The 26,229-nt window shown below is 44.1% G+C and overlaps 1 protein-coding gene across 6 annotated transcripts in view; it reads left to right on the top strand.

The window, feature by feature from the left end:
- The window catches only part of ARL6 (ADP ribosylation factor like GTPase 6), a 77,816-nt gene extending 52,440 nt beyond the window's left edge, over positions 1-25,376 (top strand). The window contains exons 7-9 of one of the 6 annotated variants that reach the window (XR_008889067.1): positions 5,917-5,972; positions 14,998-15,098; positions 24,101-25,376. Coding sequence is in view for 5 of the 6 variants with exons in the window: in XM_056559322.1 (XP_056415297.1) it covers positions 5,917-5,972; positions 10,146-10,414 (325 nt within the window). In the remaining variant the exon portion in view is untranslated. Of the gene's footprint in view, positions 1-5,916; positions 6,086-10,145; positions 10,527-14,616; positions 14,742-14,997; positions 15,099-24,100 lie in introns of those variants that run through there. The other 5 variants (XM_056559320.1, XM_056559323.1, XM_056559321.1 and 2 more) reach the window with 5 other exon arrangements.
- The last annotated feature ends 853 nt before the right edge of the window (positions 25,377-26,229 follow it).

The following is a 26,229-nucleotide window of genomic DNA, read 5'->3' as shown; positions in this document are numbered from 1 at the left end:
GCATGCTGGGAGTTGTAGTTTTGCAACATCTGGAGGTCCGCAGGTTGAAAACCACTGGTATAGTAGGTAATACTCACATGTCCCCGCTGCTCCGGACCCGTCACCACTGACCTGGATGTTGCTCCATCGCTGTCGCCGCGTTCCTGTGGTGTCCCCGACGCTCCAGACATCATCTTCCCCAGATCCACGCTCTCCGTTGCCGCCATCACGTCACTACGCACGCTGCTCCTATTGGATGACGGGACGGCGTGCGCGACAATGTGATGACGTCGAAGGAGAGCGCCGGCCATACTGGGGATCCCGGCACGGAGCAGACACCAAGGAGGCAGGTAAGGTCCCTCCCGGTGTCCTGTAAGCTGTTCGGGATGCCGCGATTTCACCACGGCGGTCCCGAACAGCCCGACTGAGCAGCCGGGTTAGTGTCACTTTCGCTTCAGACGCGACGGTCAGCTTTGATCGCCGCGTCTGAAGAGTTAATACAGGGCATCACCGCGATCGGTGATGTCCTGTATTAGCCGCGGGTCCCGGCCATTGATGGCCGCAGGGACCGCCGCGATAGGTGTGTATTCGCCGTATAAGACGCACCAACTTTTTTCTTGGGGAAGAAAAAGTGCGTCTTATACGGCGAAAAATACGGTAGTAATACTTAGTAGTATACGGTAGTAATACCACTAAGGGATTTTCTTTTTATTTACTCAGTAGTTTTAAAAGGGGTATTCCAGCTTAAAACACTTATCTCCTATCTACAGAATAGGATGTAAGTGTCAGATTGCATGGGGTCCAACTGCTCGGACCCTCACAATTTTGAATATGCGGACCCAAATGACACCTCGGAATCAAGTAGCCAGTCGCACATGCACCTCCCCACCCCATTCATTGTCTATAGGAGGGTCTGTTATAAATTTCTGCTGCAGATTGTCTAGGACATTTTTTGAAAGATAGCCTTACTCCATGGGAAAAAATACAAAATTAGCTTTCCTTCAGAAGGAGACATTTCTCTGGTGCCATCTGTAGAATGCTGCCATGTAAGTAAATTTCATAAAACCCATAAAAAAGCCTTTAAACATGACCTCTAGGTGGCATTAGAGAGACAATTTCCTTTAAAGGGGTACTCGGCTGTTCAGCGTTTTGAACAGATTGTTCCAAAGGCTGGAGCCGGCACCGCACCGTCGACAAGTGGCGTCATAGCACCGCCCCCTCACAAAGGTATGCCCCTTCAATGCAAGTCTATGGGAGGGGGCGTGACATCCGTCACGCCCCCTCCCATAGACTTGCATTGAGGGGGCATGGCGTCACAAGCTCTCGGCGCCGGCTCCAGCGTTCCATGTAATTTACAAATCTGTTTAACTTTCTGGCACCAGTTGATTTAAAACAAAAAATTTCCACCGGAGTACCCCTTTAAAACCTATACCCATTAGTATAATTTTCCATATTCTATGGACCTTTCAGGTTCAAAGCCTGCAGGAAACCTTCTGTATTGTCACCTATGCTGTCCTCTTAAAACTGAGCCCCCTTATCTACTCCTGGTTTGGAATTTGAAGGATAAAAGTTACCGGGTATCTGGCGCAATCCACATCAGTAATACCGTTCCAAACAGGAGTTGGTAAAAAGGATCTCTATCTCTATTTGCCGATTAACACAGACGCGTTTCGAGGTAGCAACCTCTTTCTCAATGTGAATATGGCTTTACTCTGGGTAAAGCCATATTCACATTGAGAAAGAGGTTGCTACCTCGAAACGCGTCTGTGTTAATCGGCAAATAAAGATACCCTTTTTACCAACTCCTGTTTGGAACGGTATTACTGATGTGGATTGCGCCAGATACCCAGTAACTTTTATCCTCCAAATTCCATTGCATTCATTGGTCCGGAGCAGCCCGCGACGTCGATCACCGGGAGGCAGCACCACTGACAAGGATAATCCTCTATGCTTTGAAAGTTGTTGTGCCTTGGAAAACACAAGAACAGAAGGTGAGCAAACTAATTCATTTTGGTCTGCATCCCCCTTATCCAGCAATACTACTCTATGGGAACATCTGCGCTCCTTTGTTTTTTCTCCATATAGTTCTCACTACTCCTGGTTTGGGAACTTAGAAGTGCATATCTGGTATGGTGTGTAGGTCCTGGGCAGTCAAGGGGTTAAAGGCGGTGTTATTTGATATTAATACTGGAACCGTCTATTTCAATAAATCATCGCTGTAATTCTGATTTCGTTTGGAGTCTCACAACCTGAGTAATGTGTGTCCTCAGGACAGAATCGGCCAACAAAGTTTGCACAGATTGTTAAAACTCTTTTATTGGTGTTCGGGCTCTGAAGGAGTAATCAGTTTCTTTTACCAGAAAGAAAGATACAGTGGAATACAATATCTGTCCGTTCAACCCGGGATTTATAAATGATGCTACACTGGGGCACAGTTTTTGAAAATGAAATAATTGGGTTTTTTAGGAAATGATGGATGAAGCGCTCGGTTATTGTTACTTACACAGGTGGATTTGATTTTGAACAAAAGCTCTTACTGCTGCAGACATATCCTGGAGCAGGAACCAACTTTCTCATGTTCACCACAAAGTCCTGGCTGGGGAAGATTTGGACAAAGGTTTGAAAGTTACAAGGGTTTTCCTATAATGAACAGGATATGCCATCAGTGTATCATTGGTGGGGCCTGTTAATCTCATGACTTTATAAAAAAATAAAATGCTCAATTTCATTGTGTGCATACAAAATAGACCAGCAGCTCCAGAAGAGACCAGATTACATTGCACTCATACAAGTAAATGGAGAGAGGAGGGGTGAGGAGATAAGAGGCTGTGAGTCCAGGGACACACAGGGACTGCAAAGAGAATATACAGCCTAACTAAGTATTAAAGGGGTACTCCCATGGGCAACTTTTTTTTTTTTTTTTTAAATCAACTGGTGCCAGATAGTTAAATAGATTTGTAAATTACTTCTATTAAAAAATCTTAATCCTTCCAGTACTTTTTAGGGGCTATATACTACAGAGCAAATGCTTTACTTTTTAGATTTCTCTGATGTCACGACCACAGTGCTGACCTCTGCTGTCCATTTTTGGAACTGTCCAGAACAGCATATGTTTGCTATGGGGATTTTCTCCTGCTCTGGACAGTTCCAAAAATGGACAGCAGAGGTCAGCAGAGAGCACTGTGGTAATGACATCAGAGAAATCTAAAAAGTAAAGCATTTGCTCTGTAGTATATATCCCCTAAAAAGTACTGGAATGATTAAGATTTTTTAATAGAAGTAATTTACAAATCTGTTTAACTTTCTGGCACCAGTTGATTTAAAAAAAAAAAAAAAGTTTTCCACAGGAGTACCCCTTTAAATTTCATACTAAGGCTCGATTCACAGCTTAGACTGCTCAGTATAGCTTTACAATGTCCTCCTATAGTTCTGCTTCTTAGGGTGTACGATATTGACATACAAGAGCATAATCCTCTTCTGTGTGTGCAGTGTATGGGAGAGGGAGATCTAATAGAGGTTAGGCTCCACCCACCAGCTCAGGGACAACTGAAAATCTGAAGATTATAGATGGAGTCAGCAGAGGGGAAACTGGTGAAAAATTGCATATAAAAGTTGTAAAATGACCAGAAACAGTGCTACTCCTTATGTACGCACAAAGGACAGCTTATCTTTTGCTGCATATTTGCTGCTGCGTATTTTATAACCCATTGAAGTCAATGGGTAGGAAAATACGTAGCAACAAATACGCAGCAAAATACGCCAGGTGGGAATGTACCCTAAAGGTTACGTAAAATGAAAGTTACCCTTTAAGAACTGGCAAATCAAGGGTTAATTGGCCAGCACTACTGCGTACATTTTAGCCAACAGACAGCTTATCATAATGTAGATTCCATTAAAAAGTAGTATAGAGGCTGCAGCACACACCAGGGTCCTGGTATAATTCGGGTTACCCACCTCCCTACCTTGCCCCCACTTCTTAATGAAGTTGTCAGCAAAGAAACAAACTGTGTTTGGTGTCAAAAAGTATAATAAAGCAACTTATTAATATAATGTTATGAGCCATAGGGCACAGATCTTCCATTTCAGCTGAGCTGTCTCCCTTGATGTCACATCAAATTCCCTAAATGCACTATTCTCCGTCCTTACATTGACATATTGGCAATATCTGGTTCTAATGCATCCTTAGAAAACCTGTTCTGACCGTCATCCTCCCCCTATACACATGGACATTCGGCACAGCTGAACCTTCATGTGTTGTCTATAGGGAGGGGTAAGCCACAGCCACACAGCTCTGATGACAGATTATGGGGGAGATTTATCATTGCTCATTTTTTTTGTCTGTGTTTAGGCGCAGTTCAGGCGCAAGCAGCATATTTAGCAGCTTTTATGCGCCGTTTGATACAGACAGCTTCACTCTTTTTGCCTACCTTTTTTTTCTTTTTGCCCATGCAGTGGTCACGTATTTATCATTTGTGACTTTTGTCAAAAGTTGCTATTTTGTGCGCAAAGGTACTTTTTTAGGCGCAAAGCTACACCACCTACCAGAATCTGTTCTACCTTCCGCAATTCAACTTTTAACCTCTTGTGGGTGACAGCGTCCTACTCCCCTTCTATGACACTTGCTCAGGAGCAGAGCGCGGGTCATAGGTGGGTGGTCCTGGTGCTATCTGCACCAGGACCCATCTCTAATGCCAGACATCACCGATCATGGTGATGCCCGGCTTTAACCCCTTAGACACTGCAATCAAATTTGATTGTAGCGTCTAAAATGCAAGTAAAAATGTCCCGGCAGCTCTGTGAAAGTAAGTAAAAACACCTAACCTGCCAAATTCAGGACCCGGGAAAGTGTCTACTTCCCTCCCTCACAAGTGTCTAGTAAAAGTGTATGTGGTTGAGCTTTTCCCACCACAGCAGAGCTGCGCAAAATTCATCATCCTGCTGCACCTTCTTGATAAATAAGATGGACGCTAGTCAAACCCACCACCCAAAAAAACGTGGGAAAAGAGCTCTTTCGTAGACATTCTTTCATAAATCTGGGCCTAAATCTCCCAAAACAAGAGTCAGGTGGCGATATCATCTGCCAGTGGAGGGTGGGGAGGCCGCCATACACCTTATACAGTCGGCCGAACCCATTGGTGTTTGGGCACCTTTAGGAAGGGGTTGAACCAGCAATTCAACGATTGATTTGCGTCCCTGACAGCACAATTATTACGTCGTATAAAAGCCTTAGTAACCGAGCACCCATCTGCTCGATCCACGTTCATATGGGGCTTGGTTCTACCTGTCTAAAAGGATCCTTAGTAAATAGTGGTGTTATCAAAATCGGAAAATACCACAGGCGCCATGTGGTACTGATGGAGGTCGTGGGCACTGGTGCTAAGTGACTCGGGGTACCAAGAAGGAGACCCAGAAAATGGTTCCATAATGTCAGGAGCAAACAGCATGAGGTTCAGCTTGTCGACTCCTTAATGATGTGCTTCCCAACCAGGGTGCCTTCAGCTGTTGCAAAACTTCAACTCCCAGCATGCCCGGACAGCCAAAGGCTTTGCCTTTGGCTGTCCGGGCATGCTGGGAGTTGTAGTTTTTGGAACAGCTGCAGGCACCCTGGTTGGGAAACACTGCCCTAATGAATGACTACAATGGGAAACTTCATTTCCACCAACATTTGAAGCAGTAATAAAAGTATAGCCAACCCCGGAGGTAAAGGTCTAGTAGCTGCTAGCCTACCCCCCAAGTGATATAATGTATAATTATCAAGGTGATATGCGCATGTATAATGGAGGTGTCATCGCTGCCTATTGTCCCCATCACGCCACATAGAATTTCTTGTGATAAGGTCTTGATATGTAATGGAAATGAATGTCCTGCTGCTCCTTCTCAGCTAGGATATATTTTCCATAGTATACACTAGGTTACTTTTATTCTTGTGTCTTCCAGTGCGAGTGACGGACTGAAGGGCGAGGGTCTCCAGGAGGGGGTGGATTGGCTGCAGGGTAAGTGTGGTGTCTCGGCTCATCACTGCTGCTTTTCTGTCACCTTCATTTATGCTCGCCATCCTTTTCATATTATTATTTCCATTTCTCCTGCTATCAGACCAAATCACGCAGTGAGTACATCTGCATTCCATTTGCCTATTCTGTTTTATTGTTATCGCCTTCAGTCTTGTCTGGGGCTGATAGTGTGTTTCCGCGCTGGCCATGATGGCTCTAATACTAGGTCAGTGTTTCCCAACCAGGGTTCCTCCAGCTGTTGCAAAACTACAACTCCCAGCATGGCCGGACAGCCAACGGCTGTCCGGGCATGCTGGGAGTTGTAGTTTAGCAACAGCTGGAGGCACCCTGGTTGGGAAACACTGTACTAGGTTTTAAAGTAGCAGTGACCACTTATCATATCTATGTATATCTGCATTGCAAACAGTGTGTGTGTGTGTGTGTGTGTTAAATAACTATATATATGAGGGTGAGTCAATATTTAAGCATTTGTATTTCTGCTGGCAGCACACATTACTAGGCAAGGTTTCCATCTGATCACCGCTGCGCAGCTTTGGAGTTGCCAGGTCTGTTCTGTAGTCTCAGCGTATTGTTAAAGGGGTACTCCACTGGAAAAAAACATTTTTCTAAATCAACTGGTGGCAGAAAGTTAAATCGATTTGTAAATCACTTCTATTTAAAAATCTTAATCCTTTCAGTACTTATCAGCTGCTGTATGATCCACAGGAAGTTCTTTTCTTTTTGAATTTCTTTTCTGTCTGACCACAGTGCTCTCTGCTGACACCTCTGTCCATTTCAGGAACTGTCCAGAGTAGATGCAAATTCCCATAGCAAAAATATCCTGCTCTGAACAGTTCCTGAAATGGACAGAGGTGTCAGCAGAGAGCACTGTGGTCAAACAGGAAGGAAATTCAAAAAGAAAAGAACTTCCTGTGGATCATTACAGCAGCTGATAAGTACTGGAAGGATTGAGATTTTTTTTATAGAAGTAATTTACAAATCTGTTTAACTTCCTGGTACCAGTTGATTTAGAAAAAAATGTTTAGAGGGGTACTCCCGCCCAACAGGCCATACTGACCAAAAAAGAACTATACTTACATCTCACTCTGTCCATGTAGCTAGGGTTGGTGTAAGACACTGCCACCAGTCGGGGAAGCACTAGAAAGTGGACCATGGCGGTGAAGGAGAGCAGCAATATAGCAGATTTGAAGCTGTGTCCAGTCAAGTAGTTTACATTCAAATGTGCAGCATCAAATAAGCTAAGGATCCTATCTGGGTGAATAGACACTTAGGGTACGTTCAGAAGAGCGGATTTACAGCGTGTATTTCGTTGCGGATCCGCCGCAGAAGGACCTCTGTATGCTGCCATTACATGTGCCTGCTCGGAGCGGCAATACACCGCTACGAGCAGACACACTGCGATGTGCGAGTCGCAGCGCGCATGCGCAGTATACTAGCACATCGCGGCAGCTCTCAGCCTAGCTCATTGAGCAGGGGGAGTTGCCGCGATGCGTACGAGTACATCGCGCATGCGAGACGACTCGCACATCACTTCAGTGTGTCTGCACGTAGCTGCGTATTGCCGCTCCGAGCAGGCACATGAAAAGGCACCATACAAAAGGTCCTTCAGCGGCGGATCCACAGCGTAAAATACGCTGTAAATCCGCTTGTCTGAACGTAGGTGTATTAGGGCCCTAATCCGTTGAAGACTTATAGCACAATACCGAACAGTGTTTTGCCCCAATGGTGTGTCTACAAATGGATGGGAAACTGCAATTCAAAGCAAACACAGAGAGTGACTGTGGTAAGGCTGTGAGTGGTTGCATAACAATGCCAGTCTGCTTACCACCCACCCATACTATTGAAAACCTCCAAAAACCTAAGTTTGATCTTGTTCTTATTCCTTCAGACTTTCACATGTTTGGTCCACTCATTTAAGAGGACCTCCAAAACAGGATACTTGTGCCGGCAACTTCGTAGCCCAAGACTTGCCTGAGACTTAAGCAACCATGATGTAGATTTAAGTCCCCTAGACTTGCATGGGACCTCCGACAAATCCATATCTAATCTCTTTAGCAGCGGGTAAGTCTTGGGCTTTGTAGTTGCTGAAACATTTAAACAGGTATACAGCAACCAGAGAAAAGCACAGAAGCAGAAAAGATAGTGACAAAAGTCGACACCGGCAATAAATCCTTATGTATCCAAATGGACGGTTAGGAGGTTAATGACCCAGCATGTGTATCTTAATGGTGCATCACGTATGTAAGTACAGGTATTGAAGCAACAAGAAAAAAGGAAAAACGGAGCACTCACACTGCTGATGGTGGTGGTCTTCAAGTCGTATTCACGGAGGGCTCCGCATGAGGACCCTCTGCAGGAAGGCTTGATGGAATAGGGGGGAAGCTCGGATGGCGGCCACGGTCCTGTATCGCGCCAAAGGGCGCTTCGTCAGGCCAGACGAAGCGCCCTTTGGCACGTACGGGACCGTGGCCGCTGTCCGAGCTTCCCCCCTATTCCATCAAGCCTTCCTACAGAGGGTCCTCATGCCGAGCCCTCCGTGAATACGGCTTGAAGACCACCACCATCAGCAGTGTGTGTGCTCCATTTTTCCTTTTTTCTTGTTGCTTTAATATTTAAACAGGTGTCCTGCCTCCAGCCCATCATCGGTGTTACATTTTGAGGGGTCGCTGATTTACCTTGTACCAAGAGCTGTAATAAAAGGTTCATGCGCGGCTCGCTGCTCAGCCAAAACCTTTTTTCTGAAGGCATAAAGAAGCTTGTGCAATAATGGAAGAAGTGCTGTGAAAAGTGGAGGATTATGCTAAAAAATTATTAAAGTTTTCCACTTTTAGTTAAAGTTTATACCTATATAGCAGATGCTTATTAAATTATGTGTGTATATACTGTGTGTGTATGTATATATATATATATATATATATATATATATATACACAACTCTATAGGCTCAACTTCTTCTGTATGAACACTGCTTAAATGAAATCTTCTAATAAAAAGTAGACATAAATTATTCCTTTTCACGTCTTGGCAGTAATTCCCAATCTTTAGCTAGAAGCTGCGGGTGGTTTTATTGGCAGAGCTGTGCTGTCACTCAGCAGACGCCTGTCACTCATACTGCTTCTAGGAAAATCTAAAGCTAAGTGACAGTATCCGTTCTTGCAAATGCTGCAGATTTGCAGATTTGCAGTGGATTATACTATACCATACAAATCCATTTCCAAATATTAAAATCAATGTTTACTACTTATATGGTACATGAAAAGGATCCATTATTCATTCAATGATCTAATATCTGAGAGCCCTCCGCAATAGAGAAATTTACTGGATTTATTTGCTGGAATGCTCTCAGCCAAAAAAGACTTAAGACTTAAGGAGTACTGCAGCCAAAGAACACTTATCCCCTATCCGCAGGTCAGGGGATGAGTGTCTGATCGCAGGGGGGGGGGTTGTCTGAGCAATTGGGCCCCCCGGATCTGCCACGGCTCTGCGCTGCTAATGTTTGTGTCATCAACCTCAGTAAGAGGTCGACAGACACGTCCCCTCCATTCAGCTAATGGGAAAGGCAGGGGTGAACACACGAACCCTTCATCTACGCCTCTCCAATAGAGATACATGGAGGGGGCGTGTCAACATGCGGTCGCCGCCATGGCCGACACGTCTCCTGCATGGGGAGAGCCGCGGCACAGTCAGGGCCCCATACAGGCAATCGCAGAAGGGTGCCAGCGGTCGGACCCCCCGCGATCAGACATTCATCCCCTATCCTACAAATAGGGGATAAGTGTTCTATAGCTGCAGTACTTCTTTAAAGCTTAGTAACACATTATATATGGGGAAATCTTTCTCCTCACTATCCCTGGGGGACGTTTTAGCCCCCAGGAATGGTGAGAATATGAAGTTTTAAAGTCCCCTACAACCCAGGAGGGGAAAGGGAGGTGAAGTTTGATAACAGGAGAAAGAAGGATTTCTGTATAATAAAATGTATTACAAAGTTTCCTATATTCGCTTGTACTATTGATCTAAGGAAAGCTTGTTTAAAGGACCGTACCTAATTAAATGGGTTATCTGGCAATCCATAAAAAACTAAAATACTTGCACTTGTGTAAATGCTTGATATACTTGCTCCTCATTTCGTTTTATTGAAAAAATAATTTTCTTTAGGGCCCTTTCTGCTGTCCCTCCAATGCTTCGAATGCATTCCACTTCTTCATGTGTGCCTGTTTAATGACTACAATGACCATGATGCATTTCCCCCTCCGCCCTGTGCTAAGGTTCCCTCCCACTGTTCACTTTCCCCATTCACCTCATCCTCTGCACTATATTTCAGAGCAGTCTGTTTATGTGATTACACTGCTCTGGCACCTCCATCTAGAAGCTGCCTCTTCTGTTCTGCAGTCAGTGATCTAGAGATCCTACTAAGGCTAAGGTAGCTGACAGCAGCTCAGAGGCCTGGCTTAGATAGTCAAGACCTCAGAACACAGGAGAGTGATGACGTGTAATCTGTGATTGAGGGTAGGGGCAGGAGTTGAGGGAAGACAACATAAAAAAGAACCAAGCTGAACTACAGAGCCTCCTGTGGATGGTGAGCATAACTTTTCATTTGCAATTGATTTAGAATCTTGCCGTACTACCCCTTTAAAGGGGAACTCTGGTGGAAAACTTTTTTTTTTTTTTTTATATATATATCAACTGGTACCAGAAAGTTAAACAGATTTGTACATTACTTCGTAATCGAAATCGGAATCCTTCCAGTACTTATTAGCGGCTGTATACTACAGAGGAAATTCTTTTCTTTTTGGATTTCTTTTCTGTCTGACCACAGTGCTTTCTGCTGACATCTCTGTCCAGGTCAGAACTGTCCAGAGCAGGAGAAAAATCCTCATAGCAAACCTATGCTGCTCTGAACAGTTCCTAAAATGGGCAGAGGTGTCAGCAGAGAGCACCGTGGTCATGACAGAAAAGAAATCCTAAAAGAAAAGAACTTCCTCTGTACTATACAGTAGCTGATAAGTACTGGAAGGATGAAGAATTTTTTATAGAAGTAATTTACAAATCTGTTTAACTTTCTGGCACCAGTTTTCTACCGGAGTACCCCTTTAAACCTAGTTAGTGCTGTTCCCAAAAGACATAAGGGTGTGGTCAAAAACCTAGCCTGTGTGCAACGCTGCACCGTGATGGAGTCCTGTCCTAAACCTCCCATTGTTTTCACTTCTTGTTCCATGCAGTTTTTTATCTCCCATTGCTTTTTACATATTGCAGTCATACCACACTTTTTGCAAAAAAATAGAAAAATTGCAATATGGCCGCCACCTGAGAATAGACCTAAATTGCAATGCAATCGCACAACCAGTAGGGGGTTGATCTCTTTGTTTATAAATCATTGGTACCAATACTTTATAAACGAATGTGTGTAACGTCTAGAAGTGTTTCTCAACCAGGGTGCCTCCAGCTGTTGCAAAACTACAACCCCCAGCAAGCCCGGACAGCCAAAGGCTGTCCGGGCTTGCTGGGGGTTGTAGTTTTGCAACAGCTGGAGGCACATTGGTCGGGAAACGTTTGTCTAGATGCTCTGTTAGGACATAGGGATGTCAGAGAGTGCCACTATTCCCTTTAATGGCCAGGACTACAGCCATTACAGTTCTTACCTATTTATCACGTTTTCATTTTCATATATTAGTTGGGGAGTTTTCATAGCATGTGATAAGGCTGAAACTTTTTTTGGCACTTCTGATTTTAAAGCGTTACTGTAAGAAAAAAATCTTGTATCTTACACAAGTCACAAACAGTTTTGATCAATTTGGGTCTCACTGCCGAGACCCCCACTAAACTCTAGATACAGCCAGGAGAAGCCTGTGGCTGAGCGCTTCACTCCCGAGCCTGCTGGTCGGTCCGACTCACTGTAGAACATGGGCTCCATTTCCGGTCCATGAAGCCAATCTACTGCAATGAGTCTAATCAAGTCACGAGCCAGGGAGTGAAGCGCACAGCTGAAAGCTTCTCCTAACTAAATCTAGAGATCGGTGGGGGGCTCAGCACAGAGTCGCTGACCAATCAAAACTTTAAGCATGTCTCTATGACATGTCAAGATTATTATTATTTTTTTTTTTAAATGACCATAACGCTTTAACTAGTGAGTGACCGCTGTAGTCTACAAAATTGCAGACAACTCAGTGTATTACTGTAGCTCCAGGGTTATAGTAGTGCTACAAAAAAATTTAGGGATGGATTTGTTAGAATCAGCATAGGTTTAAAGGGGTACTCCAGTGGAAAACAGTTTTTTTTAATCAAATGGTCCAGAAAGTTAAACAGATTTGTAAATTACTTCTATTTAAAAACCTCAATCCTTCCAGTACTTATCAGCTGCTGTCTGTACAATACAGGGGAAGTTCTTTTCTTTCCAAAGGATAGGGGATAAGATGTCTGATCCCGGGGGTCCCACCGCTGGGGACCCCCGCAGTATTGCATGCGGCACCCACCTGTTTTTTATCCGGAGGCGCTGGAGGGTCTGAGTCGCGACTTGCATTGAGGGGACGGGCGTGATGTCACACGGGGGCGGAGTCCTGATGTCACGGACTTCCGTTCCCATAGTCGCGACTCAGACCCTCCAGCGCTTCCGGACAAAAAAACAGGTGGGTGCCGCATGCAATACTGCTGGGGTCCCCAGCGGCGGGACCCCCGAGATCAGACATCATATCCCCTATACTTTGGATAGGGGATAAGATGTCTAGGGTGGGAGTACCCCTTTAAATCAACTGGTGCCAGAAAATTAATCAAATTTGTAAATGACTTCAAATTTAAAAAAATCTTAACCCTTCCAGTACTTGTCAGCTGTTGTATACTACAGAGGAAGTACTTTTCTTTTTGAATTTCCTTTCTGTCTGACCACAGTGCTCTCTGCTGACACCTCTGTCCATGTCAGGAACTGTCCAGAGCAGGAGAGGTTTGCTATGGGGATTTGCTCCTACTCTGGACAGTTCCTGACATGGACAGAGGTGTCAGCAGAGAGCACTGTGGTCAGACTTAAAAGAACCACTCAACTTCCTGTGGAACATACAGCAGCTGATAAGTACTGGAAGGATTACGATTTTTAAATAGAAGTAATTTACAAATCTGTTTAACTTTCTGGCACCAGTTGATTTAAAAAAAATAGTTTTCCACTGGGGTACCCCTTTAATGGAATAAAAGTATTAGAAGAGTATCTGGGATGGATAGCAGTACCTTTTTGTTGCAGTCTGTGCCCTCCTTTCCTTGGGATGACTGAATTATTTTGCAATGATTGTTATTATTATAGCAATGCAGACAATCACCACTAGATGTCAGAATTGATTTACTGTTCATAAACATGTTGAGCATCTATCTGTAATGCGATTCATATTATGGACTCGTGACCGTATACTGCACAGCTGTACCCGCTCCCTGTAGCATATATTCCTACAAATACTGGCCAGTACATATTTGCAAGTTAAAGGGGAAAAGAATATTTATTTTTCTTACCAGTGATGGAACAGATTTAAAAAAATAAATAAATCCTTGTGTAAACCCCATCCCGATCATTAGTGAAGACTGACACTTATATAAGCCAAGCAATAGGAAAGAAAAAGCAGTGGAAGAAATGTTACTCTGCATTACAGCATAGATTTGTATGGCATTAAGATAATCTGTAGCAGTGGTCTCCAACCTGCGGACCTCCAGATGTTGCATAACTACAACTCCCAGCATGCCCGGACAGCCGTTGGCTGTCCGGGCATGCTGGGAGTTGTAGTTTTGAAACATCTGGAGGTCCGCAGGTTGGAGACCACTGATCTATAGGGAAGTGGTAATGGTTGCCATCAAAGGGAACCTGTCAGCTACAATTCACATTTAAAACTGCTGATACTGTTCTATTAGTGCACGAGACAAATGGTACCTTTCTTATTCTAAACTGCTGATACTGTTCTATTAGCGCAAGAGACAAATTGTCCCTTTTTATATCTTTCTGTGCTTCCAGAACATAGAAAAATAATAATTCTGGTTCCATGAGTTAAGAGGCGTTACCATGCCCCTGAAGTAGGACTGAGGACTTAGGGACTGGAGGCTAAGGACTGGAACGCTTCCTCCCTCCCCCTTCTATCCCTGTCCCTGCTTGATTGACAGTCAGTTGGAAACCAAGCTCTGTTTCCAAATCTTGCGCATGTGCACAATTTGTATTCACAGCGCAGAAATGAGATTTGGAAACAGGACCCGGCTTCCAGCTCACTGTCAATCAAGCAGGGACAGGGATGGGAGAGGGAGTGAGTAGACGCTCCGCTCCTCAGCACTTCAGGGGCTTGGGAACACCTCTTTGACACTGGGCACAGGAAAATAAAAGCATTTCACTGTGTTATGGACGCACAGACAGATCTATGAAAAGTACCAGGTGTCGTCTTTCTGTCACAATAGCTATTAATTAGTGTCAGTAGTTTGGAATGGGAATTACAGCTGACAGATTCCCTTTTAAAGAATTTTCTAATATGGTCAAAGGGGTGAGGATCCCCTCTTCGTGACACCACTCTATGTCATTTGTTACAATGTTGTAATGTTGGGGACAATGTTAAAAAAAAACAACAAAAAAACAGGATGCAGCACTAAATCAATACAGCTCTTTTATTCTCAGTATTGCTGGACGTCCCAGAGCTCAGACCTCTACAAATCATAAAGTGGATAAACCCTTCCAGCTTCTCACCAAGCTGTGGTGGTCTTGAAGCCCATTCCAGTCTTGTGTAGGTCATCCAAGGACATCCTGGGACAGCTCTTTGGTTTTGGCCATGGTGGGGAGTTTGGAATCTGAATGATTGTTTCTGTGGACAGGTGTCTTTTAAACAGGTAACAAGCTGAGATTAGAAGCACTCCCTTTAAGAGTGCTCCTGATCTCATCTCGTTGCCTATATAAAAGACACCTGGGAGTCAGAAATCTTGCTGATTGATGGGGGATTAAATACTTATTTCACTAATAAAAAGCAAATAAATAAAAATGTTTGTTTTTGTTTTTCTATAGGATAGGAGATAAGTGTCAGATCACGGGGGGTCCGACTACTGGGACCTCTGCAATCTCCTGAACGGGCCCTGGCTCTCTAAGAGGAGCTTATGCTGGCATTGGTAAATGCTCCATTACTTCTTTATGGGAGTGCCGAAAAGACCCCAGTGCCCAGTGCTGTCATCTAAGGCAGCGGTTCTCAACCTTTTTGGCGACTGTACCCCCAAAGGCTGAAAGTATGTTCCCTTCGCTTACGTGCGATGGGTACCTTTGGACAAAAGGCTTGTGCTTACCTTTATACTAATGTGATACTTAATCCCATTTTGCCATTATTCCCCCCTCCATCTTAATCTCCTTGTGCCATTATTATCCGATATGGCAAAAGGGAATCAGAGGGAGGGGTAAAATTATGGCACAAGGGGATAAAGATGGAGGGGGGGGGGGAATAATGGCAAAAGGGGATCGGAGGGAGGGGTAATAATGGCACAATGCCATTATCCCTCTCTCACCCTCCATCTTAATGCCCTTGTGCCATTATTTCTCCCCCTCCGATCTCCCTGGGCTAAGATATATATAATATATATATAAAAAATCCCACCCATACACTTAGTTTTTACTTTTTTTTTTTTTTACATTTCCCGGCTTGTTTGGGTATCGCTCCTAGAGTCCCGTTCCCGGAGTCCCGTTTGGCGCCGCACAGAAGGGTGACTCTGCTGCACCTCCACACGACGTGAGGGGACGTCACACGTCTCCACAGCAAACATGCAGCTCATGTAAAGTAGCCGGCCACGATACTTAACTGAGAGCTGCCGTGGCCATTCCCTGCAATGTGCTGACAAATACTGGCCAATGCATGGCTGGTATTTGTTAGCGCATTGTGTATCCCCGCACAGCCGGTGGCGTAGCCCTAGGGGTACACGTACCACAGATTGAGAACCCCTGATCTAAGGCACTCCCCTGGAAATGAATGGAGCGTGTGCTCCTTTTAGAGAGCCTGGGCCCATTTATTAGATCATGGGGGTCCCAGTGGTCCCCCGTGACCTGACACTTATCCCCAATCCTGTGGATAGGGTATTTAGTTACTTTTCGCTTTAAGGATGTATTCACATGTACAGTATTTTGCGCATATTTGATACACAGGATTTAAAGCTGCAGATTTCAATGTAAACTAAAAACACAGCTTCACACAGCTTCAAATCCTGCACTTTCAATATGTACTGTACGTGTGAATACACCCTAAGGGTAGGGTCACATGGAGTGCATCCACAGCGTATTTCACGCTTCGGATGTACGGACGGCAGTCACAAGGGTCAAGGCTGTCAGGGCATGATGGGAGTTGTAGTTTTGCAACCGCTTTGGGGAATACTTCAGGTTTGGGGAACACTTCAGTGTAAAACCAGTACAATGAGAGATTTATCAAAACTGGTGCAAAGGGTAAAGCAGAGGAGTTCTCCAAAGAATTGTAAATCCTCTAAAGGGGAGGTCAGTGCAGGTATGTTGCCATAAGAAAACCAGGATGATCACACATACAGTGACCTCGGATACGCTCCTGAATGTTGCTGCGGATCTGTTTTGCTTGCATTTAACCCTATCCTTTCCAGAGCAGTCACGGGGTCTTCCCTACGATGTAGATCAGTAGAGTAAATTTTTGTCACGGTTAAGACCTTCAGGGAGAGCCAAGGAATTTTGTTTTTCCAACACTGTTTTCATTTTCAGACTTCCCAGTTAGGGGGATTCATTATTTACCCTCCACCCCCCACCCCCCACTCTATCCATTCAGAAGTTGTCATCCAGATATAATATGTATGATCTGGTGAGGGTGGCAACAAACATGACAACACGCTTCGGATTTTGCACATAAAAAAAAAAAAAAAAAAAGACAAAAGTTTTGACCCATGGAAAAGTGAACCCCCCACCCTTATAGAAGAAACGACAGCCTCCTAGCATTTATTGTAGGCAAGTAACATTCTTGTATTCTTGCTTCAGGAATGTGTCCTGCTCTTCCTTGCAGAAGGCGTCTCGATCGGGAATATTTTTTTGGCTTGCATGCTCAGCGAATTCTAGATCAGATTTCAGACTTTAGTTTGGCTTTAGGTTTTTTCCTTTTAGGATTTAATGGAATTCTCCTAAAGACAACCCCTGTCCATGAGCCATAATGCTTCTGTAAATTCCATGTATTAAATATCCCCCCCCCCCCCCTACAGTGGAAATGCCTTACTGCAGTGTTTTCCAACCAGTGTGCCTCCAGCTGTTGCAAAACTACATTTTCCAGCATGCCCGGACAGCCTTCGGCTGTCCAGGCATGCTGGGAAATGTAATTTTGCAACAGCTGGAGGCACACCGGTTGGGAAACACTGGCTTTGGCTTCCCCTGGCAAAATAAGCTGTGTATTAGGGGGTGGCAAGTGCTGGACCTGGAGTGTGCCTGTCATATCACAGAAAAATATAATTCTTAGATATGTTACTCACTAGGTCATACAAATGCTTTACATGTTTTTTGTGTCTAGCTTCTGTATTTGGCTCATAAATCCCTCTGTCCTGCTACTCACTTATTCTGACATCCACTGCTCAAGAAGGGGCATGTCCTAGGCAAGCACTAAGCCTGCCCTCACTCGCCATGCATGTAAACCATGATTTCTATAAAAAGGAGATATAAGATTTGATGAAGTTTATTAGAAAGGTTAATGTTTTGCCAAGATGTACAACACCCATAGGATAGCAGATAAATGTCTGATCGTGGGGGGGTCCGAATGCTGGGACCCCCCGCAATCTCCTGCACGGGCCCCAGCATTGCCCCGGCACTCCCGTGCAGGAGGCATGTCGGTCGCAGCATGGTGTCGCGGCTGACACGCCCCCTCCATGTATCTGTATGGGAGAGCCCGGGATGTAGCATTCCTGCCTCCATGCATCTCCCATAGAGCTGCATGGGTTGGGGGGGGGGGGGGGGGGGTGCTGTTGACACTTATCCTTATCCTATGGATAGGCGTTGTGTCTTTACACTGCAGATGTCCTTTAAAGGGGTACTCCACTGGAAAACATTTTTTTTTTAAATCAACTGGTGCCAGAAAGTTAAACAGATTTTTAAATTACTTCTATTAAAACATCTTAATCCTTCAAGTACTTATCAGCTGCTGTATGATCCACAGGAAGTTCTTTTCTTTTTGAATTTCCTTTCTGTCTGACCACAGTGCTCTCTGCTGACACCTCTGTCCATTTTAGGAACTGTCCAGAGCAGGAGAGGTTTGCAATGGAGATTTGCTTCTACTCTGGACAGTTCCTAAAATGGACAGAGGTGTCAGCAGAGAGCACTGTGCTCAGACAGAAAGGACTTCCTGTGGAGCATATAACAGCTGATAAGTACTGGAAGGATTAAGATTTTTAAATAGAAGTAATTTACAAATCTGTTTAACTTTCTGACACCAGTTGATTTAGAAAAAACTGTTTTCCAGTTGAGTACCCCTTTAAGATAGTCTTCTGAAGACTCTTGCATCCACAACTGTGGCAACCACTTGGGGCAGGTCCCTGGTAATGATGTAGAAGTTTTGCTTTCCCTACCAGACCAGTGGGACTTAAGATATTGTGGAACTTCTGCTCTATAAAAGTCCATTCTTTTTTATGTTCTAACCCTAAGGCATTCGTTGAGTTAAAGCACAATACCATGGGAAAGTAAAGGGTTACAGAATTTACAGCATTTTGGAGAGATCTTCACCTATTATGATTAATGGCCTAACATGTAAATTACATTCTTGAGAATAAAGCCACATACATATTACTGTAGAACACAGTAGCATCTCCCAATACAGTGTCCACTATTGGGGAAGAAAGGCTAGAAAATCTTTCTAAATGACCGAATACTGTACTCACTCCAGAGTGCAATTACCTTAAAAACACGATAAAAAAACAATCTTATAAATAAATAATTTTGCACTGTAATAAGGCGTGAAAAAAAAAAACCTCAACAATTTAATAAATGATTTAGGAAACGTAATGATTTATTATGCTTGCACCTTCACTTTCTCGAATAGCGTCCACCATCTCATTTAGCTTTTATCAATTTTGGGGGAGGGGGGGTTTGGGGGGCCATGTTGACGTTTGTTTTTGCCCCTCACCTGATTGTTGGCGCGAAGACTACTGCGAGCGAAGCACAACACTTTCAGCGTCCCTCCCCCACATCTCCTCTCTTTCCTACCATGCCATGCTTACTGCATCCCCTCTCCTCTTTTTAACTTGGCCGCAGGCTGCCCAACACCCCTTTAGTGGGCTAGTCCATTTCCATGAGTGGGCGAGTCCATTTTAGTGTAGTAGGGTGCAAGGTAGGGCCGACAAATAAGCCTGGTTGTCAGCTATTGGGAAGTGAACACGTCCGCACGGGTGTGTCCACGTTTGCTATTGGGAGTATCCGGTATTCGGAGGGTGCAAATACATTAAAGGGGTACTCCACTGGGAATTTTTTTTTTTTTACATCAACTGATGCCAGAAAGTTAAACAGATTTGTAAATGACTTCTATTTAAATATCTTAATCCTTCCAGTACTTATCAGCTGCTGTATGCTCCAGAGGAAGTTGTGTAGTTCTTTTCTGTCTGTCCACAGTGCTCTCTGCTGACACCTCTGTCCATGTCCGGAACTGTCCAGAGCAGGAGAGGTTTGCTATGGGGATTTGTTCCTACTCCGGACAGTTCCTAAAAATGGACAGAGGTGTCAGCAGAGAGCACTGTGGTCAGACAGAAAGGAAAGTGAAAAAGAAAAGAACTTCCTGTGGAGCATACAGCAGCTGATAAGTACTGGAAGGATTAAGATTTTTTTAATAGAAGTAATTTACAAACTGGCACCATTTACTTTCAGGCACCAGTTGATAAAAATAAATAAATAAATAAAAATGTTTTCCAGCGGAGTACCCCTTTAAGTCTTATGGGATTATACTGGGGAATAAAAAACTGTTCACCATTGGTAGGTGTCTGCTAAGGGAGATTTTACTGTACTAACACTACTGTGCAACCTCCTATTTGCATGGAGCTGTGATACAGTATATCACTTATAGGAGAAAATGGGACCAAACCCTTCTTCTTGATGCCTCTGACTCCATAGAGAAGCATTAAAATCCTAGCCGCCCCTCCACCATACTGTCGTAGACACTCTAGACCAGTGGTCTCCAACCTGCGGACCTCCAGATGTTGCAAAACTACAACTCCCAGCACGCCCGGACAGCCGTTGGCTGTCCGGGCATGCTGGGAGTTGTAGTTTTGCAACATCTGGAGATCCGCAGGTTGGAGACCACTGTTCTAGACCCTTCTACAACGTCCATGTGAAGATGCCTCCTGCAGATCTACAGTACAAATGCTCAATAAATCTTTTATGGCTCATGAATCTGATGTTTCTGTTATCTATATTGCTACCTCAGACATTTAATACCTATTTCTTCAGGCTGTAGCTGATAGCAGACTCAGCACCACTGGACATCACTTTATTGATCCAGCTCCAGCGTCCAGACATTACAGTCCCGTTGCTCTTTTATGAAGATCACGACTTCTAGGTTTATAGGCTGCCATGATAGCAGGCACTATAAAACGACACTATAAAATGACTCTTGTAGATGTCTGACGGGCGGTAAAGTCATTATAAGGATTTGTCTTTGTATTAATGATGCTATTGATACGTACCTTGTATAAAGCTACGTACTCCTGATGATTGATCCCGTCTAAATACGTAAAATAGACAGTATAGCACAGTGGTCCTCAAACTCCAGACCTTCAGCTGTTGCAAAACTACAACTCCTAGCAGATAGTCTTCACTCCCTACAGACATAACTTCCGTAAGATTGTGGGATCGTCTGTAGAATCGAGTCATGTATGATCAGTTGGCTTGTCTTGCTTGGACAACCTCCTTATCTCCATGGCCTGCTTTGAGGACCCCCTTATTTATGTGTCCACCTATAACAACCTCCACCCGTGACAACCCCCTCATCTACTTATCCACCCGTGATAACCCCCTCTTCTACTTATACACCCGTGACAATCACCTCTTCTACTTATCCACCCGTGATGACCCCCTCTTCTACTTATCCACCCGTGAGGACCCCCTCTTCTACTTATCCACCCGTGATAACCCCCTCTTCTACTTATCCACCCGTGATAACCCCCTCATCTACTTATCCACCCGTGACAACCCCCTCTTCTACTTATCCACCCGTGACAACCCCCTCATCTACTTATCCACCCGTGATAACCCCCTCATCTACTTATCCACCCGTGACAACCCCCTCTTCTACTTATCCACCCGTGACAACCCCCTCATCTACTTATCCACCCGTGACAACCCCCTCTTCTACTTATCCACCCGCGACAACCCCCTCTTCTACTTATCCACCCGCGACAACCCCCTCTTCTACTTATCCACCCGCGACAACCCCCTCTTCTACTTATCCACCCGCGACAACCCCCTCTTCTACTTATCCACCCGCGACAACCCCCTCTTCTACTTATCCACCCGCGACAACCCCCTCTTCTACTTATCCACCCGTGACAACCCCCTCTTCTACTTATCCACCCGTGACAACCGCCTCTTCTACTTATCCACCTGTGACAACCCCCTCCTCTACTTATCCACCCGTGACAACCCCCATCTTCTACTTATCCACCCGTGACAACCACCTCATCTACTTATCCACCCGTGACAACCACCTCATCTACTTATCCACCCGTGACAACCCCCTCTTCTACTTATCCACCCGTGACAACTGCTTCTTCTACTTATCCACCCGTGACAACTGCCTCTTCTACTTATCCACCCGTGACAACCACCTCATCTACTTATCCACCCGTGACAACCCCCTCTTCTACTTATCCACCCGTGACAACCACCTCATCTACTTATCCACCCGTGACAACCCCCTCTTCTACTTATCCACCCGTGACAACCCCCTCTTCTACTTATCCACCCGTGACAACCACCTCATCTACTTATCCACCCGTGACAACCCCCTCTTCTACTTATCCACCCGTGACAACTGCTTCTTCTACTTATCCACCCGTGACAACTGCCTCTTCTACTTATCCACCCGTGACAACCCCCTCTTCTACTTATCCACCCGTGACAACCACCTCATCTACTTATCCACCCGTGACAACCCCCTCTTCTACTTATCCACCCGTGACAACTGCCTCTTCTACTTATCCACCCGTGACAACCCTCCTCATCTACTTATCCACCCGTGACAACCCCCTCTTTTACATGTCCATCTGTGACAACCCCCTCGCCTACATATGCATCTCTCACAACCCTCTCATCCACATGTCCACCTTTGACAACTTTCCCACCTTAGTGCTCATTTTGGACAACCCAATCTCATGCTGCCCTTGGCACTCGGAGTGAATACATCCAGTTGGGGTGATAACGCAAGCATCAGAATTTTTTTCACGCAGAGAGGTCACAACAAACAGAAGTCACAGCAAAAAATATGCGTGGATTAGAAGCATGCTGTAGGAGCATTTTCTGAGCTTAGGGGTGAGATCCATAGTGAATCCGCTGCAAAACAATGGATCTTTGCACAGAACATGGTGAATTCAATCCCAAATCCACAGCATAATAAGTGGCGGCTATTTTATAATTTTTGTTTTCACTCGCTGATGTGCTTCCCCCTTCAACACTGGTGCCCTAGGCATAGGCCCATATTTGTGAAGCTTTGGCAAACCCCTCAACTTTTACCTACATGTCCACCCATAATAATGCCTTGGTGTACGTGTACACTTTTGACAACCCTTTCATATACATGTTCTTCTTTGAAAACCCATATACCTACATATTTAGATACTTACATGTTTCTTCTGCAAGTGATTGTTGAGGGGCCTCCTGCCACGTGCTGAAAATAGGTGCCCTATATTACAAGAAAATGCTTGGGATTTAATTCTGGTTTCGGGCGGATCAGAAGTGCAAGTAGAGGCTCCTGGTCTCCAGTCCAAAACCTGTAATGGCCCTGACCTACCATTTAGGACAAAACCAAAGAAAAAAGTAGTACACCAAATAGCGCACACCCAATCCAGTACAAAAAAGTTTATTCAGAATTACATACAATAAGTATAATCAGACCAAACTATCCCCCCATAAAAACATTTAAAAGGCAAAAAAACTGCCCTCCCACTACAGGAGGAGTCAAATAGACTCCACCAAGGACACCTATAAGTGTATCTAATGCAATGGCGGCCTCTATGCATAAATATACCAAATCGTATACAATCCAATACTGTCCAGGTGTATATACTTGTAGCAATAAATTCACTATCAATATGCAATGAGTAAACCATGTACAACCTGTATATCAATATCCCCACAAGGACTCAGACAAGAAGCCAAGAAATGCAAGCATAAGAGGCAAAAAGTAAGTTGTGCTAATAGGTGTCCTCCTGAAACCCACGCGTTCCGAGACGGGGTTCTGGAGGACGGGGCAGGACATATTCATAGTGAATTTATTGCTTCAAGTATATATACCTGGACAGTATTGGATTGTATACGATTTGGTATATTTATTCATAGAGGCAGCCATTGCATTAGATACACTTATAGGTGTCCTGGGTGGAGTCTATTTGACTCCTCCTGTTGTGGGAGGGCAGTTTTTTTGCCTTTTAAATGTTTTTATGGGTGGATAGTTTGGTCTGATTATACTTATTGTATGTAATTCTAAATAAAAGTTTTTGTACTGGATTGGGTGTGCGCTATTTGGTGTACTACTTTTTTCTTTGGTTTTGTATTGCTATATGGTACACGCAGCAGCACCCCCTATTTATTATGCAGATTTTAGCTGAGCCTGCTGGTGTTTACAGTGTTTCTACCATTTAGGACAGGCATTGTCTTATGCAGCAAAGAGGCTCTCTGGGCCCTTCAGACATCTAGACCCAAGAACAACTGCTACCTCTGGACCCCTCATGTCTACGCCGATGGCTTAGATCATTGCTGGGGAATCTTTACACTAAATGTGGCCTATTAGGACAAGGGGTTTGTGGATTAAGAAGATGTTTACAGAGAATTTGACACAAGTTTGTTCTGCTTGGGGGCGCACACAAACCTTAGACAAGTCATCCTGATCAAGAAGTATACTTGTATTTCATTTATATATTTTCTAACTTTTCAACAGATCAAATACAAGCAATGAAAACATAAGAAGATGAGAGAATCTGTCAATCCAGCATCTACACACTTGGACCAAAAGAAATGCTATCAGTCCTTATAGTTTACCAGTTTAAATGAATCTTATTCGTGTCCTTTAGGACCTCAGGTTTTGTAAAGCGAAAATAGTGCAATGGAGAATACTGAATAGTATGGATATTTAATTTACATTTTTTTATGCTCATTGTTAAAATTGGTGAAATTTCAACTTGTAAATACAGCAATGTAATGTGTGGGGCTTATGTTTGACCTTATTATTTATTCACTTTTTGTTTTACTTTCATTGTACTGTAATATATCCGAAAAATAGATTTTGTATTTTGGAATTTGGACCTGAGCAATCATATAAGCAATATTATTAATTGATAAAAAAAATATATATATACAATGTATTCTGAAAGTTTTCAGACCCCATCACTTTCTCCACATTTTGCTGTGTTACGGCCTTGTACTAAAATACAAAAAATGATGTTTTCCCCTAGAATGTTAGAAATCTTTTGCTACTTGAAAAGGAAAAACTAACATAGAAAAATATTGCATTGACGTAAGTATTCAGACTCTATACTCAGGACTAAGTTGAAGCACCTTTGGCAGCAATTACAGCCGCCAGCCTTCTTGGGGATGATACCATCCCCAAGATTTCTGCCATTCTTCTCTGCAGATCCTCTAAAGCTCTGTCAGGTTAGATGTGGACCGTTGGTGGGAGCCATTTTCATGTTTCTCCCGAGAAAAGTTCAATTGGATTAAAGTCAGGTCTCTGGCTGGGTCACTGAAGGACATTTACAGAGTTGTCACCAAGCCGCTCCTGTGTTGTCCTGGCTGTGTGCTCAGGGTCATTGTCTTGTTGGAAAGTGAATCTTTGGACCAGTCTGAGGTCTAGAGCATTCTTGATCCGGTTTTCCATAAGAACAAGTCCATTTAGTTTTCCTCAACCCTGACCAGTCTCCCTGTTCCATTCACTGAAAAAAAAAAACACAGTTTGATGCTGCCCCCATCATGCTTCACTGTAGGGATGGTATTGGGCAGGTGATGAGCAGTGCCTGGTTTCCTCCAGAGTGACCATTGATCACCTCTTTTACCAAGTCCCTTTTCCCTGATTCCAAAGTTTGTAGAGGTGGCCACCTTTAGGAAGAGTCATGATGTTCCAATATTCTTCCAATATTTAAGAATTACAGTCAGGTCCATAACTATTGGGACATCGACACAATTCTAATATTTTTGGCTCTATACACCACCACAAAGTATATGAAATGAAATGAACAAGATGTGTTTTAACTGCAGACTGTCAGCTTTAATTTGAGGGTATTTACATCCAAATCAGGTGACCGGTGTAGGAATTAGAACAGTTTGCATATGTGTTCCCCCCCCCCCCCCCCCCCCCTTGTTAAGGGACCAAAAGTAATGGGACCGAATAATCTTAAATCAAACTATCACTTTTTAATACTTGATCGCAAATCCTTTGCAGTCAGTTACAGCCTGAAGTCTGGAAGGCATAGACATCAGCAGACATTGCTGGGTTTCATCCCTGGTGATGCTCTGCCGCCTCGACTGCAATTGTCTTCAGTTCCTGCTTGTTCTTGGGGAATTTTCCCTTCAGTTTTGTCTTCAGAAAGTGAAATGCATGCTCAATCGGATTCAGGTCAGGTGATTCACTTGGCCATTGCATAACATTCCACATCTTTCCCTTAATAAACTCTTTGGTTGCTTTTGCAGTAAGCTTTGGGTCATTGTCTATCTGCACTGTGAAGCGCTGTCCAATGAGTTCTGAAGCATTTTGCGTAATATGAGCAGATAATATTGCCCGAAACACTTCAGAATTCATCCTGCTGCTTTTGTCAGCAGTCACATCATCAATAAATACAAGAGAAGCAGTTCCAGCCACACATGCCCACTATGCCATGACACTACCACCACCATGCTTCACTGATGAGGTGTTGTGCTTAGGATCATGTTCCTTTCCTTCTCCATACTCTTCTCTTCCCATCACTCTGGTACAAGTTGATCTTGGTCTCATCTGTCCATAGGATGTTGTTCCAGAACTGTGAAGGCTTTTTTAGATGTTGTTTGGAAAACTCTAATCTGGCCTTCCTGTTTTTT

Source organism: Hyla sarda, chromosome 2 (assembly GCF_029499605.1).
Source record: "Hyla sarda isolate aHylSar1 chromosome 2, aHylSar1.hap1, whole genome shotgun sequence".
Taxonomy (NCBI): domain Eukaryota; kingdom Metazoa; phylum Chordata; class Amphibia; order Anura; family Hylidae; genus Hyla; species Hyla sarda.
This window is presented reverse-complemented; position numbering and strand designations above follow the sequence as displayed.